The following is a 21,269-nucleotide window of genomic DNA, read 5'->3' as shown; positions in this document are numbered from 1 at the left end:
CCCAAACAGAACAAACGAAATTAAACAGCATAATTCTCAAGACTCTTATAGCCCAGCAAGGAAATCTAAAAACTTTGTAAAACGAACTGTTGGAAAGTTTTAAAAAAAACCACAAACCAAACAAACAAAAAACCTAAACAAAAAATCCTGTACTCCTTCCACTATTCCTTCTTCCTAATTTCAGCCCTTAACAGATTTCTTTGGGATTGATTCTCATCTAACACTGGTTTAAATTAGTTGTAGCACTAATGGTGTTTAACCAGTGTACTTGAGAAAGTCTCATCCTCATTGCATTATCGGTTCCGTTACCAGTTTTATGGCGGAGAGATGTTATGAAGAATAAGCATCAACGTTTTTCCCCAGTGCCTTAAGGTGTCCATTAAATATTATTGCTTGATAGCACTGTGCAGCCGGCTGAATCTTGATGGTTCTTACCTTTCAGATGGCTTGGTTGACTGCCTAGACCCAGACTGCTGCCTCCAGTCTACTTGTCAAAATAGCCTGCTGTGCCGGGGTTCACGTGATCCTCTTGACATCATACAACAGAGCCATTCTGGTTCACCAGCTGTGAAGTCATTCTATGATCGAATCAAGCTCTTAGTGGGGAAGGACAGCACTCATATCATCCCAGGAGAAAATCCCTTCAACAGCAGGTAGCAGCTATAAATATGACACTGTATCTGTGCACTTGCACTGGATGGGAAAATTTCTCGTAGAGATTTTATTCATGTTTTAACATGAGATGCTGCTCACCAGTCTGCTTCTCTCAGGGTACAGGGAAGGTGGAAGGGAAAGGCGCCAGGACATGGAGACTCCTCTCCAGCTGTGAGAGGAGAAGGGCAGGAACAGACTGGCCATGCCAGAGAGCAGCAGAGCAGGGAGGAGTGGGGCTTGCTACTTCCAGTGCTCAGGAGGCCGAGAACGCAGCCAGGCGGGCAGCAGCAATTTCTGCCCGCTGTGCACTTAGCAGCAGCAAAGCACTCCCAAAAGAGAAAAAGACTGACTGTGCCTCTTACAGGAACAACCTGTCTTCATCTCCTTTAGGTTAAGCAAAGTTGCTTAACCTGTTGGCTAAGAAAACTCTTTATTTTGCCTGCCTGTGCGTAAAGCTGGCCTTAAAACCAAATCCTTTCTCCTGTTGACAAAGTGAAAAGCAAGGGTTACAAATCAGGACCGAATGCAGTGTACAAACATCAGTCACTCCCTAAGATGAAGGAACGTGAACCTTAATTTGGAAAATGGGTTTTATAAAAAAGACGCATGGCATTACACCGTATTTTTCAAGTGTATTGGGCATGCACAGACAGGCTATTGTACGCAGGGAGGTTTCTGAGAAGCGCCCAATCATCGTTTCAGTGGGACTTCAGGGTCACAGTTCTGGCTTGGCTGAATGTGAGGTAGCTTTCTACTCTGCAAAGCCTCGTTAGACAATGAGACAAAGCCTCATTAGACAGGGAAGGCACTAACTCCCATTCTATATACACAGACCTCACTGGAGAGATAAGCAGTTTCTTGATTCAAGTATATAGAGGGAGCTGGGCAATATCGTGGTATCTTCAGTATTCTAAAAATCTTTGGAGTAAATTGGATTTAGCGAAAATGAGGTACAAGTGTTCCACTACTCAGTTTATAAACAATGTAACTTTGCTTTTGTAACTAACTTTAAAACCTTTAATTGTCTTTCTTTTTCAGTCTTGTGTCTCTTATAAGAGGCCAAGTGGTGACTACAGATGGAACTCCTCTAGTTGGGGTCAATGTGTCATTTGCCAAGTATCCAAAGTACGGCTATACCATCACTCGTCAGGATGGCACGTGAGTTTGCTTGCTTCATTGAGTACCTATGTCATATGTAGTATCTTTGCTGATTAACAAATGGCATGATCTAATGGAACCCTGTGGTATCATGCATTGCATTCCTCCCAGGGCAAAGAGCTATTAAATAAACACAAAAGTAATTTTTCACATGGCATTTTGAACACTAACTGCAAGTAAATATGAAAAGGCTGACTTCTGATAATAATGTGTTAGCAGGCAGACTCTTTTCAAATAAATTGCTTTGTATCTATGAAAACATTTGTGGACTACAGTAATATCCAGCTGAGACCAGAAATATTTTATTTTAAAATGCAAGACAGGCTAACACTGCTAGGAAAAAAAAAAGTAGTATCATTATAGAATAGTATATTTTGTTAAAAGTTCCCTTCTGCCTCTCTTTCCTTTTGAAGATCCACTATCTTTTGAGTTTCTTCAGGGCAGAATGTAATCAAAAGATTCTAATTGAATATATTTAGACAATTTCCTGCTGTGCAAAAAAGTGCTTTTTCCCCCTTATATCAGCTGATTTGAAATGCACACAAATTCAGATAAACAAAAATCAATGTGTCATGGTTTATCTAGTTTACTAGCTGTGGTAACTAAAACAGTGTATCTGTGACACATGCATTGTAAACATTTGCCATTTTATCTTGATCTTGCATGCAAACAATTGAATTGAAATAATTAATATGAGTCAACTGAACTATAGGGAGTATTTAATTTCCCCATTTGCCAGAATATTATTCTGTTATAATAAAAGTATAATGTTGTTGATTTCAGTGCTATAATACTACAGTAAACGGTGAGCTGAACTGTATTTAGATCTGAATAGATTATTGAAATCATTGAGTAATTTGTTACATTGCCAGCATTTACATGAAACAACTGATACCTACTTCTGTTATCAGAGCAACCTTAAAAGTATTTTACCCACCTAGGCCAGATTTCAAAATGCTTGCACAGCTCCACATTACTGCTATGATTATGTAGGGGGTTGGGAGTAAATACCTAATCTCACTGAAAAATGATAGATCAATTGTCTGGGGACAGGAATTCTTATCTTATGTAGATCTACATCTTGTGTAGAACACGTACAGCAAAACTTTTCATTGCTATTCTCTTACTGCCATGTGTCCCATTCTGTGCTCGATGGACAGCATCTTTTAGGAAAGGGATAATTCAGTGTCCAGCTCAGTATGAACTTGGCTTCTCTGCTGATTTTATATATAAATATGACTTGTAGTAATAAATGTGGTGGTTTGTTTGTTGGGTATTTTTAAATTATTTAATGCAGATTTTATAATATATAGGAACAAGGTTTTTCCAGGTGCCTTCAAATCATCGCTTGTCTTGGCTGGATTTCAGTTGTTTAGTTGCCAACGTTCACATCCCATTACTTATCATTTGAAGCATGACACTTAAAATATACCTATGGCTATAGGTATTGCTATATACCTGTTTCATTAGCCAGGAATGCTATTACTGGAATTATTCAGTCTTGTCACTTCTAAAGCCCACATTTTTCTAGATTTGACTTGGTTGCAAATGGCGGAGCATCCCTAACCTTGCACTTTGAACGGGCCCCATTTATGAGTCAGGAAAGGACAGTATGGTTGCCGTGGAATAGCTTCTATGCCATGGACACACTTGTAATGAAGACAGAGGAGAACTCCATTCCCAGCTGTGATCTAAGTGGTTTTGTCCGTCCTGATCCTGTCATCATTTCATCACCACTTTCAACTTTCTTCAGTGATGCTCCTGGCCGGAATCCCATTGTACCAGAAACCCAGGTAAGAACAGTGTGAGTGAAAAGGATATAGAAATCAGTGGTCAGATGCTAGTGCTGACCTGAGCACTTACCACAGAGTCACCATTTGTCCCCTGGAATTGCTGTAGCAATGCCTCTGTAGAGTTGCATTCACTCTGACAGATACCAGGTTTTCTAATGAGGTCTGCAGGAGATATCCTAGGTTTATGTCACCCAGACACATTTATCTTTGACTACCTTGCACCTTCTCATTATCATATAATATATCAAGTATAGCTCTGTATTTCAGTTGACAGCTTAGGTGTTTCAAGAGAATTTTGCAAAGGCTTGGTGTGTGCTGCTAACTGCAGGCTGTTTTCTTTATGTTATTTAGGAAAACTCTACTGGTATTGCTGTTTCACTACTTTATTCAGTTAGTCTTTACTTTATACTAGATGTTAGTGGAAGTTGCAGGTTCCTGTGACTGTTTTTCTTATGTTCCCCTTGCATATAACTTGCAGTAAAACTACTTGTACTTACTTGCACTTTTGCCAGCAAGTGGGCTCTTAAAAAGAAGTGTACACAGATACCAAATAACTATTTGTTCAGAAATGTCAGCTGAACTGCATCACTGCGCTCATTTGAGGATAACCATTTCCAGTAGTAGAAAGTCATAAGTTCATAAGAATATGCAAGGCAATATTATTCTAAAAAAAAAAAAAACCAAAGCGCTAATGTAAAATGTTATCTTTTTGCTGTTCAGGTTCTTCATGAAGAAATTGAGATCCCAGGCTCTAGTATAAAGCTCAACTACCTGAGTTCCCGTACTGCTGGATACAAATCCTTACTTAAGATCGCCATGACTCAGTCACTCGTGCCGCTAAATCTAATCAAAGTTCATTTGATGGTAGCGGTAGAAGGGCATCTGTTTCAAAAATCATTTCAGGCATCTCCCAACTTGGCATATACATTTATCTGGGACAAAACAGATGCATATGGTCAGAAGGTTTATGGGTTGTCGGATGCTGTAGGTAAGTCAGCATATACAAGCTCCAAAATTTTCCAAACACCACTTGTAATTCTTAGTAAGAAAACTGCAAAGATTTCTTATGGAGAAGAAAATATAGACTAAACACTTCTTGTCTTCCTGACACAATTTATCTTTGTGTTATGTTTCTTTTACACATTAAAGATCACATTCAGAGGGTCTAAATTCCATCAACATGCCTGTGTTTCCTGATCGATAGCTGACTTAGAAGGTTTAGACCAGACAATGGGAAAAACTGGCCACAGGAACTTAGGTGAAACCTAGTCCATAACTATGTTTTTATTTTCTTTCAGTTAACAAATGAACCTCATGCTGGCATTCTTCAGTGCATTTGGATTTTCATGCATGCTGTTATTGTAGCCTCTTGTGGTAGAATACATTTGAAATGAAAATGGTTTTTTTCTAATGCTGTTCAGTCTTGTAGTTCTATAGCTGGTTTTAGTTTGCTTATCAGAACAATTTTGATACAACAGTGCTGAAAACGGGCATCAGAGCTGTGCCAGTGTGGAAAGAAAAACTTACTTTTAAAATCTTATTTCTTTTCTATATTTTCTAAAATATTCTTTGCTATAGCTTTTCTTTCTTACATTATTGCATAAGATATTGCTTTCCTGAGTCATCCTTATAGTGTGTGTGTGCTTAAAAGCACACAAAATTTTCACTGCTCCTTGGTATATGGTATGTAAAATGAACACACTAAATGAATGCTGTGAACATCTGGCAAACTAAGAGTTTGATCTTGTCCTGTTATCTGATAGAATAATTTTATTATATTTTTAAAAATTGTATTTCTCACTCTTCTTTCACCAAACCAGTCACTTCCCTATGCCAGCTATTCAAAGAGAAGTGATCAGATCCCTGCAGAGTACAATGTGAATGAAGTTTCAAATTTGTGTCTAGTTAAAAATCTGAATTTTAATATTGTAGAATAAAAGAGAGGAATAGAATCACTCCGTCTTCTTGAGGGGCCTGGGGAACTGGGATGCTGAATGGTTTGAATGTTCTCTGGACGTTTAATTCAGTGTTTGTTCAGCAAGTATATTAGATTTTATTTTATTTTATTTTATTTCAGTTTCTGTGGGGTTTGAATACGAGACTTGCCCCAGTCTTATTTTATGGGAGAAGAGGACAGCACTGCTGCAAGGATTTGAACTAGATCCTTCAAATTTAGGAGGATGGTCTTTGGATAAACATCATGTACTTAATGTCAAGAGTGGTGAGTTAGTTAATTCCATGTGTTTTCTGTGCTATATGGTGTTTTGTCCGTGAACACTTTTTACTTGCATTCTATTTACACTTTAAAAAATGCGATTTCTCCATTCTTTTTGTTTCATCTTTATCTTAGTAAGGTATGGGACATGTTTCAGTTGTCAGAAAATTTTTGTAGAATTTTGACAGATATTTTACTGTTCTGCACAGCATGACTTTCTTAAAGTCCGAATCTTTATCCTCTAGTCTGTTGTTCATTTATTACCCTGTAATGTCTTTCTGTCTTCCTTCCCTATTTTTCTGATCTGAACCATACCCGTTCCTGGTTCCTCTTGTTTGACCTTTTTCCCTCTAATCTGAGGGAATTAAAAAGAGTATGAGTCTGTGACGAGATACCGACTCTCATTTGTCTTTTTCTTTTGTCGCCTGTTTGTTTTTTCCTCACTTCTCTTTATCTTTACATATCCTAAGCTGGATGTTCCTATCTTCATATTTTACGAGAGACTCTTAGGGAGCTGACTGCTTAGCACATATTTCATTTCATCCCTGTAAAGTGTTTTCTACAGCCTCCCTGCTGATCCCTGCATTAACAAATTGCAAACTATATTGTTGCTCAAGAACTCTAAAGTAGTGTTCAGAATAGGCAAGATCAGGCTATTTGAACACAATTTAAGTGCTGTGCAGTGGATCAAACACTGTTGAGATAGCCATTTGGATAGTGCATGATATTCACTGTCGCCACCAGTGGGGAGCCAGTTACTTTACATTAGGATCATACAACTGCATTTCCAAAAGAACATGAGGCTAAAAGTTTCCAGCCAGATATCTACGATCTTTGATACATTGAAAATGGTCATTCTGTCAGAGAATCCACTTCCTTCTTGGAGCGGGGGTCTGCTCTTTGAACAAATATTTTGCAAAGGAACCCTATCTTAAAGGCATTTCTTGAAGCCTAATAAAAATCCTTACCACTAGCTTCCCTCTTGCCTTTCATCACTGATCCTTGGCAGCCCTTCTAGGAGTTTCATCTTTCTCCTATCTTTTCATTTTCTGTGCTATCCTCTTCTCTGGCATCTCCATTTCGCATTTTTCATCTTTCGTTGAAAAAGTGAGAAACACTATCTTTTTCAAAAGGTGGAAAGAGAACAGTAAGGTTGACACAAAATTCCAAACAAAACGTAACATAGGAAACTCGAGTGAGAGGATCCAGCGATACAAATAAGGAACATGACCTCTCCACTGTTTGCCTTCTCACTGCCCAATTAATAAGACAGTCTAAACCATTGTGCTAGGCCAGAGGGGTGTATGGCAGTGTTTTCTTTCGTAATGAATACCAAAGGACTCTGGGTTTAGGTTCGGATCTGTGGTTGTGTACGTGTGTGTTTTTTAACAGAGAATCTTCATTACACCTTTATTTTTACTACCGCAAAGCTCTTTCACTCTTTTTGCGCTGTTGAAGAACCAAATGCTGGAGTCATTTCAGTGTACAGCAGCTGTTGAAAAGAGAACTACCTGAAGTCCCCTGCAATGAATGATTGTTATAACCACTTCTCCTCTTCGTTATTAGGTATATTGCACAAAGGCAATGGAGAAAATCAGTTTCTAACTCAGCAACCGGCTGTGATAACCAGCATTATGGGGAATGGGCGCCGAAGAAGCATATCCTGTCCTAGCTGCAATGGTCTAGCAGAAGGAAATAAGCTTTTGGCCCCTGTAGCACTGGCAGTGGGTATCGATGGAAGTCTCTTTGTTGGAGATTTTAACTATATTCGGCGTATCTTCCCATCCAGGAATGTGACTAGTATATTGGAGCTGAGGTAAGGTGTTAATCTTAGCACTTCCTTTCTGTAGCCTGTGCTCAAATCAGCCTTTACCATTACTTTTTATAATTTTGTAAAACATTGTCACTTTCAACCTATTTAAATTCCAGTGGAGAAATGGGGCACAGAAATGCATAGTTCAAAGTCTGTAGCTTATCAGAGCAATGACTATAGAGAAGGACTAAAGAGTACAAACCAGCGTGTACAAAAAGTACAAACCACCTTCTTCTGTCCTGTTGGTGATCGTTTGATACAAACTTCACTCAGTACTCTACATCATTTGGTTTTGTTTGAAAACTACAGAAGTGACTGCCCTGAGGTATTGAGCCACAGTGATAAGCAAAGGTATAACAGTCTTACGAGGTTAGAAGGAAGGTCTTCCTATCAATGGTTTTGAGAGCCACTCTCCCACTTCTTTCCCATACTCGTAAGTCTATTTCTGTAGGTTGGCAAGTGCAGTTAAGATTGACATAGAGAGTCACTTTGCATCATCAGAACTCTTTTTAAGATTGTATCTCTGTCCCCCCTGTCCCGTGCCTCCCCCTCCCAACATTAAGATGTGGTCACTTAATAGGGAAGGCATGAGTGTAGAGTGTACCACTTCACCCATTTCTGTTCCATCTCCTTTTTTCATTCTTCTAGGAGAGGCAAGAGCTATTGCTTCAAACCGTAACTCATATAACTGGACCTTGTAGTTACAACACTGTTGAGTATTTGCAGAAAAATGAGGAAAAATACCTTGCATTGGCTGTCTTCTGATACTTCTGCAGCCCACTCAGGCATTAGGATTAGTGCTCTTGTAAATTGAAGATAGCTGCAAAGTACATTGAATGAATTTAGGTCATTAGTCTTGTTTTTTAATGATATGGCCAATAATCAATTCCTCTGCTTCCACTGTACTTTTAGTTTTTAATTAGTGGGGAAAAGTGCAAAATTATTTGACTGTTAGAGAATAGGAGGCCTAGCTCTATTTTACACCTCTCTTCCATTCATGTCATTCTGTTGATGTCACTGTTGTGAATTCTGATTTATATAAGAGAAAAGAGATCCAATTCAGGCCAATTCTGCTCTGAAATCACTTTCTGACACCTACCTCATACACCATCAGGCCTGCCTGATTATATTTTTAAAAAAAAAAAAAAGTCATAGATCATCCAGTGCTTTCTGCTAGCAGCTCAGTATAAACCACAGAAGGTAGCTGGTATGGATGTGTGACCTGCTGTAAATATTTATATCAATATACACTATAACTCTGCATTATATAGAATATGCTGATTTTTTTTTCTAATTTGTTCAGTTCTGTTTAGCTTTCCAGTAAATAGGACTATAGCTTTATAGTGAAGAGAAGCATTTTCAAATTAGGATACTTAATATAAGGCATTTATATGCACCTCACTTCCTAATATCAGCCAGTGACAAAGTTTCCTAGCACACCTGATATTTGAAAATGTTGTCCCCAAGTTTACGACAGTATTAGTCTGAGCATTTCGCTTTCTTTCTATGCAAGAGAGAACTTGGGCTTTTCAGCGTGTGAGGGACAATGGAAAAGGACATCAATAAAGAAACAGAAGATGGACTTCTTATCTGCTTTTGTCCACTTTCTCTTTTCTTTTATGAACATCTGTTTTCCATAGTGTAGTTTCTTTAGCTTCTGTTATAACTATTAGCAATTAACAATAAAGCTATTGTATTTTGAGTGCTGTTGGACAGCTGCAAATGACTTGACACACCGATTTTTAGGATTTGCAGTGATGTCTTTTGCCCCCGTTCCTCTAAAAGGAATTAAGGTCCATTCCAGCAAACGTCATCTATAGCAGTAATTGTGATTCAGTGGTCATCTTAAAATCTGTATGAGTTACATGGGTAAGAGTTTGAAGATTTGAGCCATTTAAGTATGAACAAGAGCAGAGTCTTCAGCTAGTATCAAGTAGCTTTGCAAATAGTATGTCCATAAGTATTACAAACCAAATACATCACTTTATTTAGATTTCACAATGGATGTAATTTTGGTTTTACATAAGCCAATATAAATCTTGAGTAACTTTATAAGTCAAAATATCCCAGTGTGCATATTTACTTCACACTGTCCTTTATGAAAGTGCCTGATCTGAGTGGCTAATAGGAATTTTGACTCAAGAGTGTTGCATGTCACATTTAACATTGGTATTGCAAGTTTGGGGCTGTGCATGGAGGGCTGCAGCTCAGGAGTCACGCACCTCTTTGTTTCTTTCAGTGGATATTCCTAAATGGAAATGACATAAACACAGTGAAACACTGTGGTGTGGAGAACGTATTCATTTACTTCTGGGAAGTAGAGAACACTTTTCCTTTGACTTTGTGTCTAGACAGTAAACTAGGGATCAGTTAATGCTATATATCTCCCATTGTACAGTATCTTACTGCTTACTTAGAAGGTTTTTTTTTTTACCCTAAGATTTGCTTTGATAGACTTAAATAGATACCAAGTAGCATCCAAACTTGCTTTAAGCAGTTATTTTAGAGACTGGGGAGAGAGGAAAATAAACTGTGTAGTAGAAATGTGTTTAGAAATAGCCTGTTGGAAAACTGTTTTGATTAAAGAGGTTGCCTCCAACTGGAGGACAATATCCTAAGCCCAGTGCTTCCCCCTTCCCAGTTCTGCCAGTTACTTCCTAGAAAACTGCCAGTGTCTCTCGCTCCTAGCCCACAAGCTACACATGTTTCCATGTGCAAACTCTTTCAATGGTCCAGAAAGTTTCTTGTAAGATATATGGGGGGTGGGGGTTGGGGGCAGGGGTATCCTACTAGGGAACTAGCTTGCAACTCTATCACTCCTAGTCGCTCTTCATCCGTAAACCAAGCTAAGGCTAGTGCTGAAAAGAGGTATCTTCTCCTGTGTCCTTTTGTAAAATAAAACAAATACTATGTTTGCTTTACCATCTATTCTTCAGCTAACTGTTTGTTCTTTTTTCTTCTGTTCCCTTTCTATAAAGAAATAAAGAGTTTAAACATAGGTAAGACACGAGCTCTTTCCCATATAATTTGATATGGTTTGTTTGCTTCATTGTGTTTGCTTTTTGTGTTGTGCTTCTTGTGTAATGTTATGTTCTTCATGTACCATATATAGAAACATTTTTATGTGCTAATTGTGTGTTATGAATATGATAAGCATTAGCAATTATGAAATGCAGTCAAAAAGCAACCAAATAAGTTCTGACAGTAATTAGAAATTTCTAGTAGAATGCAAATATAATGAACCCCAAGCTAACTTCTATATAAGCACTTCTCCGTGCTGTCTATAATTGGTCTAAATGGTTAAGGTAAACTACAACAGCAGTTTTACAAATGCCAGAAAGGTTCACAAAAGCACTAATGACTGCAAATAGGTCAAAAACTCATTTTCCGGTCATTAATGATTTTCTGAACCCTCTGTCCTTTTTCATAATTTAGTTTCTATTTTCTTTCATCAAATACATTTAACAGTCATTCAACCCGTGGGGCTGGTTGTATATGCAACGACTAGATGCAGTCACTGTAAGATTCGTGAGGGAGGCATAACCTTTCTGAATGTTAGGAGAAAAGATGTTTCATCGTCTCACCTGAGCACTAGGCCTTCTGGATGGCAGCAGCATAGGAAACGCTTGTACCTTCTTCCATGCCACACCTGGGACAGGGGGCATGTTTACCCTGGGGAATATCAAGGGCAAGAACAAGAAGAGCTGTTGTAAATATTCCATAGTGTCCTGTGCATCACCCCTTTAACACCATACTCTCCATTTCTGTAATACAAGTTAGATGCAAAAGATGTCTAGACTAAACAGTGTAATTTCCCCTTTACAGTATATTTTGGTATAGCAAGTGTAACTCCACTAAATTTTCTTATCTGGATGAATTAGTTCACAATTTGCTAATGATTATTGGTGATGCTGGAGGCTTCTCATTTGCAGCTATAAGCTTAGTTAATTTTTCAGGTGCTTAGAGATTTGCTCGGGCAGCTTCTCTTTTTGGTTAAATTTAAAGAAAAGCTATTGTTGCACTGTTGTGAATTTGATGCACGTATGAGAAGAATAGGGAGGCCAAGCTGATCCTGCCTGTACTTGCTGTCAGGCAGCAGGCTCCCTCACAGACCAGAGCAAGGCTGCATGTGGTGGTAAGTGCTGCATCCACTGGGGAGGGTTAGAGGAGGAGACATTATTGGCAGAGGCCTCTGAGCAATACCGAATGTTATGGAAAATCTTTTAAAACAAGGCACATTCCTTGGCTTCCTGTAACTCGAATAAAAGATTACAATGGCACGGAGAAAAGAGAGGCAGAGGTCTTTAATTTGCTCAGATGCCAGTTTGAGAAATATTTACTACTCATTTATAAAATACATCCCTGTTTGGTGTAATAATCTTGTAGTTTCTTTGGGGACACTGTGAGCACAGGTTGCCTTCCACCAGTCATTTTCTGCCAAAGTCCCTCAAATATTTCACATGGAGAGTCTTCCACTACTTGTTCCCTTACCGAGCTCAGGAAAGAGCAGAGGGGCGTACAGCAGGTCTGCGGCTCCAGTGAGTTGCTCCCTGATCTGAACAAAGCTCGTGACTGACTCCCTGGCAAAACTGCCCTGAGGGAGATTCCAGAGGAGAAAGACAGGGTGAGCTCCATGGACACACCAATGACAGCAGGAGAGGAGAGGGAAATAAGCCCGTGTTCTGCCATTGCTCTTTACCCTGACTCATACCTTATCCCATCCTGGTAACAGTGGGACATCCCCAAGGCTAGCTGTGGGCAGAGGGGAAGCAGGGGTGTGCTCACTCAGGGAGGCAGGCACAGGCTGGCAAAAGCATGTCCGAAAAGAAGAGAGACCCTTCCAGTCTCACCAGATGGCTGCTGCTCCCCCAGGCACTGTTGTGAGCAGCCCCCATCACTGAGACCAAGCAAAGCCCCTGCCTCCAGCAGCAAGCAGCTATGTCTGTGCCCAGCTCCAGTTTGTACCTGCCTCAGGTCTCCCCGTTCGGCCGAGGTGGGGGTGCCACATGCTTTGGAAGGGCCAGGCAAAAGGCACCCTGGGCCGGAGCCCTGCGGGGAGGCAGCAGCAGCGAGCCTGCAGCAGCAGCACTCAGCTGTTGGCTCGTCTGCGGCTGTTGCAAAGCCTCGAGCTAAGTTTGGGTGTATTTGTGAAGTATGGCACAACACTAGCATCACAGCAAAGTTTAGAGAAAAGCATGGTGGAAGAAGAGAGCAGGATTTCAAAACAGTGACAAATGTGCAGGTGTTTGTATGGCTCAGATACTCGAGAGACTGGAGAAATCTTGTGAATGGAAAGAAGTAATTTTATTTGTGGCAAAGAAGATGGCGCTTTGTTTTGGAGGGATGAGAAGGAATGTGGTAAGAGTCTAGTGAAGAGGTGCAGTCTGCTGCTGAAGATAAGGAGAGGAACTTGGGGAATAAAGAGATTGTGCTCTAATCTCAAGCATGTCATTAGTCTCCCTGCATAACTTTGTCTATACCACTTAACCTCTCTGTGCCTCAGTTTCCTCCTCTGTAAAATGGGTATAATACCCATCTTTTTAAAGTACTTTGCGATCCATGCATGAAATAAACCTGCTAAGTTTTTTTTGTTTACCGTATTTTTTCATCTCTAATTTCTACACTCCTAGACTTCAGCAGATGGTATTACCTCTGCCTACTGAATTTTGATCAAACCAATCTCCTTCCTGCTTTCTGCAGTTTTAGAACAAACTGTTATTGACCTAAAGTCATGACACGTCAAAGACTGGCATAGAGGAAGATAACTGTAGAAAGTGATATTTTTGGGCCTCCTCATTCCTCCAAATCTGGTCATGACCTCATGAACGCAGTTGTCTTTGTGCTGCTGATAATCCGTCTGCCAAAGCGGCCTTACTATAGTTTCAGCGAGTCTGATCAAGAAATGGCTTGTGTCCATCATAACTTACCTCTGTGTACCCTCACTCTTGGAGATGGGCACTTTTGCCACATGAAACTAGGAGTGTGGATATTTGGAGGCAAATATCTCTGGTTACTGGTAAGTAACCTTCATTTTTTTTTCTTCCTGTCTTCATTTGTCTTCTATGCTTTGAAACCACCATTGACCTTATTTACGCTCACCCATAGGCTCCAAAGGCTGGAAAATTCACATCATGCTTAAAATCCAACTAAATTGAGTTAAACTAGCCAGGCAAGATTTTGAAAATGTTTCTGCACTACAGTTCTGTGTGTGTGAATGTATATATATCGTGAAGACTGACATTTCTCAATTTGCAGATGATTTGCTAAAGTAGTTCCAAAATGTGACAAGCTGTCAAAAAACATATATTTCAGAAGAGAAGTCACTTTCCATATGAGCACCCATTCTAATTGCAAACTGAGGACCAGTTTTTCAATAACAGAAGGTTTGGAGTTAAAGTCAGACACTTGGGGTCTCTGCTTTTAGTTGTATAACCAACTTCATCTGCCGTAAATGAGATTCTTGATAAGAATGAATGAGAACAAATTTGCTTTAGAAATAAATTTGTTATGCCTCTGCCTCCTATTTACACAAGACCTCACAAATCTTGTGGCATAATATAAGTAACTCAGAAGCTGATTCTTTGGTCGTACTCTTATGACTTCTGCTTTCAAGGGAAGTTAAACAAGCTGGCGGGGAAAGGGGGGCAACAGGTAGGGGTAAGCCAAAGAGAATTGACCTGGAGCAGATCTAAAGGGCAGAAGAGATCAAGAGGAAAATCTGCTGTGCAGCTTTGGCTTATTGGGCTCTGCTGTGCAAGGTTTGGTGTAGCAGGATGGATGAGATTTAAAATTACAATCCTTCTGAAACAGTGACCAAGCCCGAACCAAGTCAGGTCCTCAGATGGCAGTCCTTCAGACCCACCTCTGTATGAAGGTGTCAGACTTTCTTTCCAGATCTCTCTGTGCCTGATGACTATCTAAGCTCTGAAAGCCTGTGAAGTTTCTAGACTGCTCAGCTGTTTCTGTTTTATGCTTTCTTTTTTTTCTAAAGCAACAATCCTGCTCATAAATACTATTTGGCCGTGGACCCTGTTTCAGGCTCACTGTACGTATCGGACACCAATAGTCGACGGATATACAAAGTCAAGTCCCTCACTGGCACGAAAGACCTAGCTGGTAACTCTGAAGTGGTAGCAGGGACTGGAGAGCAATGCCTGCCCTTTGACGAAGCCAGATGTGGGGATGGAGGGAAGGCAGTGGACGCAACCCTAATGAGCCCTCGAGGTAAAGTAGGAAAAGAAGCTGGAGAAAATGACTGCGTGAGGCTAGGCTGGATGTGGAAATAATTATCTGGCAATTAAATCACTCCTTGCTCGGTAATTTTTATTCTGGGCTTTAATTACAGTGGATTGGCAAGTGTTCGTGCTTTGTTTAGTTAAAGCAAACTTTATTACCCCAACACTGAATGCTGCAAAAGGAGAACAGAACACAAATTAGCAGGGTACCGCTCACTCCAAGAAGCAAGCATGTAAACTGGGAAACAAATTACTGTTTGAGATACAGTCTTTAGGGAGAAAAACTGCCTGCTGTGGCTTTTTTCTGAGTTTTTATTCTATGTATCCCGTTTTTCTTCAGAGGTGGAGGAAAAATAAAAGGATTTTTGCCCTTTCCAGGTTCTAATTTTTAACAAAAAGTTTTCAAGATGATGTAGAGATTTGGGGATGTGTTTCTTTTTAAGATTTTTTTTCCATTGTTTCATCTTAATTTTAAGGTTGAATTAATCAGGTGTATTGGCAGGTGTTTCAAATATCTTTGGGTTTTATTTCAATGGTTGAAAATAGCTAGATGATCGTAAAAGCGAATAAAAATGAAAGGCCCTATTTCTTTGTATAGGTAATAGTTTCAGTTAATACATACAGAGTATATTAACAGGACAGAAATTCTTGCATGTTTTAAGTTAAGCCTCTACATAGAAGTTAAGAAGATAAAGCTGTATCTTCTCTCACTGGCCAATAGGATGAGCACTGCAACCATTTGAAGACAAAATTTTTAGATCAATATTTTATTTTCAGCCCAAGAAAGGCAGCGCGCCAAATCAAAGCAGGAAAGGCAAGTGAGAAAAAGCCTGCCCTCCTTCACGACAGGCAGCAGCATCCTTCTGTTCCTCCAAGGGAGCACCCTTTCATTCTGTGCTTTTCCTCTCGAAGGACTCCCAGTGTGACAGCATTGAACCTTTCCTTTTTTCCTAGGCTGGAAACCCCTGTGTCTTCATCTGGAAACACCAGATGTTCTTCCCCTATTCCTTACTGCAACAGGTCAAAGAATTAAAAAATATCCTGAAAGAATATAATGTCCTCTTAATTTTCCAAAATTTTTAAAGCAATTTTAAAAGATTTCTAAAAATTCTTCATCCTTATTAGATCCTTCAGATGAAGAAAGCAACACCTCAAATTTCTGAGATATTAGAACTTAGGAGATAATTTTTTTTATTGGGTTTATGTAGTATATGATACAGAGTTTGAATTTAGAAATAAGCTGATGCATTCTGCTGGCTCTCTGGCATGTTTGGGGGATTTCTGTGTTTTTCTTTTCTTTAAAGCCCCAAAGGATAAACCTGCTTGATGGCATTTATTCAGCAGAACTACAGGTACTTGGAGGGTTCCAGGACCTGTGCTCAGGTTGGAAGGGAGGAAAGAACAGGGGAAGTGAACAAACGTCACCATCTTGTAAACTTGTTAATAAGATGAAGCCTGCCTTGAAGCTAGGAGCCTCGCTGCTTCACTGATACCTGGTTTTTATATTTGCAGGAATTGCAGTGGATAAGTACGGACTCATGTATTTTGTTGATGCCACTATGATTAGAAAAGTGGATCAGAATGGAATTATATCAACCCTGCTGGGCTCCAATGACCTAACCGCTGTTCGACCTCTCAGCTGTGATTCCAGCATGGATGTCACCCAGGTAGACTCTTACCGCATTTATTTTCTTCTCTGCCTTAGAAGAGATGGGCATCTATTTTGGATGACTGCCTGGCCACTTAAGAAATGCATTATGCAGCACAAGATGATAGCATATTTGATTCATTACTGAAATGAGCAAACCATCCTTTTACTGTGGCTAACACAGGTTATTTATGCAACTATAGAGAAATAAGGTTGAGATAATGGGAGTGATTGTGTTAATTGCCTGTTTTTCTGTAATTATTGTAGAGCTTTCACAATGTAGCATTCATTCTTTGCACAGAAACACAATTAGCCAAAGTTACCACTGCACGTAGCTTTAATATTTCCGAAAAACAAAATCATTGTTTGAAATAGTTGCCGTTCATGACTTGGTTTCATGATTTACGCTGATAAACCCCTCACTAATTTGCTATTGTTACACATGGAATTTTAAACACTAGAAGTGTACTTTTCAGTTATGAGTTTTACAGTAATAATTTGTGCAACTCATAGGTACGGCTGGAGTGGCCTACTGATCTCGCTGTCAATCCCATGGACAACTCACTTTATGTCCTAGAGAACAATGTTATTTTACGGATCACAGAAAATCATCAAGTTAGCATTATTGCTGGACGCCCCATGCACTGCCAGGTTCCTGGTATAGACTACTCTCTTAGCAAACTGGCTATTCATTCTGCACTTGAATCAGCCAGTGCCATTGCCATCTCACACACAGGAGTTCTTTACATCAGTGAGACAGATGAAAAAAAAATTAATCGGCTACGCCAGGTAACTACCAATGGAGAAATATGCCTTCTTGCAGGGGCAGCGTCAGACTGTGATTGCAAAAATGATGTCAACTGTAATTGCTATTCTGGGGATGATGGGTATGCCACTGATGCCATCTTAAATTCACCATCTTCCTTAGCTGTGGCCCCAGATGGTACCATCTACATAGCTGATCTTGGAAATATCCGCATTAGGGCTGTCAGTAAAAACAGGCCCATTCTTAATTCTTTTAACCAATATGAAGCTGCATCTCCAGGAGAACAGGAGCTGTATGTCTTCAATGCTGATGGGATTCACCAGTACACTCTCAGCCTTGTTACCGGGGAGTACTTGTACAATTTCACCTATAGCAGCGATAACGATGTCACGGAGGTGATGGACAACAATGGCAACTCCTTGAAGGTCCGTCGGGATGCCAGTGGGATGCCCCGCCATTTACTGATGCCGGATAATCAGATTCTCACGCTGGCTGTTGGCACTAATGGTGGACTCAAGCTAGTCTCAACACAGACCCTGGAGCTCGGATTAATGACATATAACGGAAACAGTGGTCTCTTAGCAACGAAGAGTGATGAAACAGGATGGACAACATTTTATGAGTAAGAATGTTTTTGGATATATTAAGCGTACATTTATTTTCAAATGGTAGTGAGTAGGCCCTAAACTGACCCTGCTGAAATTTGTTGTAGGCTTTTCACTGATACTGAGTGAGGCCGTTACATCTCGGTCTGGTGTGATGCTGGAAATGGTTAAGTGGCTTCTTATTTCGTCAGTTTCGCCGGGTCCTTTGGGTGGGTACCGAGCCACCCAAATTCCTGCCCGCAGTCTGAGGCCAGTGGGGAAGCTCACCCACCCCCAGCACGAAGGACCGTGTACCACGCTCAGGAACCCAGTTTGATTTACCAGATTGGGGCCCTGCTCTCAGTCGTCAGCGAGGCCGCAGGTAGCTCACAGCCAGACCCGTCCCCGGCAATCTATGGCTCCTACTGAGCTGCCTCGCTCTAGGAGCCCTGATGCTGCAGTTCCTTTTGGAACTCAAATTATATATCTTGCTGTTCAGACTCATTTACTACTCACGGTTGTTAAAATGTTGATTAACTTCACTGATTGTTCATTCTTGCGACAAGTGAGGAAATGAGATCCCCAGCTATCTGTCAGACCCCTGGTGTAACTTCCATAATTTGTAGGTAACCCAAAAGCACACTGGCGTTCATGAGCATATGGATTAAAAAGACAGAACTTCCTCTTTAAAGGAAATTCATCAGAGACGAAGTTCAAAAGTATATTAAAAACCTAGAAAAAATAATCAGATTTTTATTAATGGTCATGCTATTCTTAGTAGTCTTATTGCCATTTATTGATCAAAACAATTTTAAAAATAGAAGCTAAATGATATATTGAAAATATATACAATTTTTAAGTATGGCAAGTCTGATGCCATATATTTTGTTTGAAATGGTTAGTTAATGATTACTAAATACCATTTCTCAAAAGTATGAATAGAGCTTTATACTTAATTTTAAATTGTAGGCTTATTTTTAAGGTTACAGACTAGCAATGGCGCACACCTATTTTAGTTTTTTAATGCATTCATCTTGGCCACCACTTTCTTTCTTTTTAGAGAAAACGTAAGTAATGCAGGAATAAAAAGAACTGTGTTCAGTCTGCTCAAAATATATCTAAATCAGCATTGCACATCAGTATTTTGTCCACTATGTGTTTCGTTTCCGTAAAAAGGAAAGCAGTGCCCTCTCGTGGTCCCCTTCTGATGTGGCCCTGGAAATTGAACCACTGCAATTTTTCATCTAGGCTGTGGGTAGAGATGTGGAATTTTTTTCTCCTTAATATTTTGCAAAGAGTATTTCTTTACCACACATTAGTTACAAAAATAATCCAGTTATGTGAACGCATGAAGGTGTTACCTGCTGATTACAAGATCAAGTAAAAGCTCACTGTGCTAGACGGTAAAATCTCACATTATTGCTGATGAGATGTGGGTGCCCTTCTAGGTAGGGGTTTTTGTTGTTGTTTTTTCCTTAATAGCTAGCTCAAGATTCAGATCAGAAGTCATATAAACTAGTTCTTTTTCAAAACACCAGTAATTAATTGTAGAAAATTAAATGGCAAAGTAATTTAAAACTTTACATGAAAATCAATGAAATGTTAAAAAAGGTCATCAGAAAGTTACAAGTTACAAAACTGGTATAACCGGTGGCTGAGAATCACATGAAGTACTAAGTTAGCATGATTTATTAGAAAAATTGTACTACGATTCATAAGTAAATATAGAGGGTAGGTGCTTTGCTGTCTTACTGAGATGCATCTGAAAATATACTTTAGTGTGTATATAGTGCTGACATGTTGACTAGATGTTTTTCCAAGATCAGATAAGAAAAGATGTGCAACCCTTACCTCAAGTCAGTGGAAGTTAAGTACCATATGTAGGTCTAAATAGTACAGCCTGAGGTACTGTCTTAGATGATTAATAACTTTGATGAGGCAGCAGAAATAACTTACTTTCTCCCAGATTTGTACATACATTCTCATAAGCATAGAGCCCACAGATGAGAGGACAGTATAGACATTTTTTGCATTAAAAATGCATATACTTTATAATGCATGTATAAAATGAACTATACATGGTGACTGTTATCTAGGTTAAAAAAAAAGCCATAAAATGCCATTCACAAAGACATTAAAAGAAGATAGGTATCTCTATATGTGCATGGAAAGCCCTATGTGAGGACTAGAAGTCAGCTACATGCACTGGAGATACTCATTCCAAAATACCGGAAAAAATAGAGGCATCTCCTTTAGGCTGATCCTAAGCAGCTGACTTGCAGTAACTCCTTAATATGCTACGTCATCTCACGTACCCCCACAATTGAGAGGTTTATTAATAAGATTATGAGAATTATTTAAATCAAATTTACAAACCTAAACGATCACAGTGCACAGTCACTCAATACTGGTTTCTGGTTTCTAGTTGTACTTCGAAGCAGCTCCAAGGGGAAAATTCTGTATTCATCATTATGCAATTTATTTTGGTAGCTATAAGTTAATATCAATTGAAGATGAAATACTTAGCCAATGAGAGTTTGCAAGGACAACAAAACAGTTTTCTGTGCCATTACATTAATGCATTCATACAGAGATAACCAATACCCAAAATTGTTAATATGGCAGCAGAACTGGAAAAGAACAAATGTCTTTTAAGTAGTAAAATACTACATGAACTAAAGTTCTTATGAAACATTTATTTCAGTGCATTTATATCAACCAGATGTTGAAGTGCAGTGCTATCTTGTTGGGTATATTCCTTTCTTTTATCTGAAACTGTACCCTGAAAATACTCACAGAATTAAATTTGTGCAGTGTATCTAGGTGTGCATGTGTATATGCAGAGAAATGCATACACAAACTATTTTTCACACTCCATACATATATTTTATATATAGTGCATGTGTATATGCACGCAGTTCATTTGCAGTAGGAACAGGCAAGGCTCTTAAATAATGTAACAGCTACCAGCAGGCTCACATGGGGTAATTTAAGCTTGGTTTCGGGCATGAAGCACAGGTCTTTGAAGTGGTCCTCAGTGGTATTCCACTTGGTCTTGGGAGCATCCTAAGAGGATGCTGCAGTTTTCTTCTTGAATCAGCTTGGTTTTTACAAGGGAGAGAAAATGGGGATATATGTAAGTGTATGTGGATCTGCACCTTGCCCTGCTCCATGTTAAGTCAAAAGCTGCTGTATCTCCTTTCTGCAGTGCTGTGTGTGGCACTGTCCTAGCTACTCCTACCTACAAGCTGTGAGCAGTACACATCTCACACCTCAAAGGCCAGAATGCTGGCAATACAAATGGCATAAGATATAGGAGTGCCATAATATTGTACAGGGGAGAACAGCCTTCAGTGCATTATCACAAGCCCACTGAAGAGTTGCCCAGGCCAGATACCCGTAG

At 39.6% G+C, this 21,269-nt stretch overlaps 1 protein-coding gene across 3 annotated transcripts in view; it reads left to right on the top strand.

Annotated features, from left to right (window-relative positions):
* The window catches only part of TENM2 (teneurin transmembrane protein 2), a 541,337-nt gene that overhangs the window by 500,948 nt on the left and 19,120 nt on the right, over positions 1-21,269 (top strand). For all 3 annotated transcript variants that reach the window (XM_075164115.1, XM_075164114.1, XM_075164113.1), the window contains 10 exons: positions 443-653; positions 1,693-1,812; positions 3,344-3,605; positions 4,326-4,593; positions 5,683-5,826; positions 7,387-7,636; positions 10,612-10,632; positions 14,625-14,857; positions 16,381-16,535; positions 17,030-17,904. In XM_075164115.1, the coding sequence (XP_075020216.1) occupies positions 443-653; positions 1,693-1,812; positions 3,344-3,605; positions 4,326-4,593; positions 5,683-5,826; positions 7,387-7,636; positions 10,612-10,632; positions 14,625-14,857; positions 16,381-16,535; positions 17,030-17,904 (2,539 nt within the window). The remainder of the gene's footprint in view (positions 1-442; positions 654-1,692; positions 1,813-3,343; positions 3,606-4,325; positions 4,594-5,682; positions 5,827-7,386; positions 7,637-10,611; positions 10,633-14,624; positions 14,858-16,380; positions 16,536-17,029; positions 17,905-21,269) is intronic.

This window comes from Calonectris borealis, chromosome 15 (assembly GCF_964195595.1).
Source record: "Calonectris borealis chromosome 15, bCalBor7.hap1.2, whole genome shotgun sequence".
Taxonomy (NCBI): domain Eukaryota; kingdom Metazoa; phylum Chordata; class Aves; order Procellariiformes; family Procellariidae; genus Calonectris; species Calonectris borealis.
This window is presented reverse-complemented; position numbering and strand designations above follow the sequence as displayed.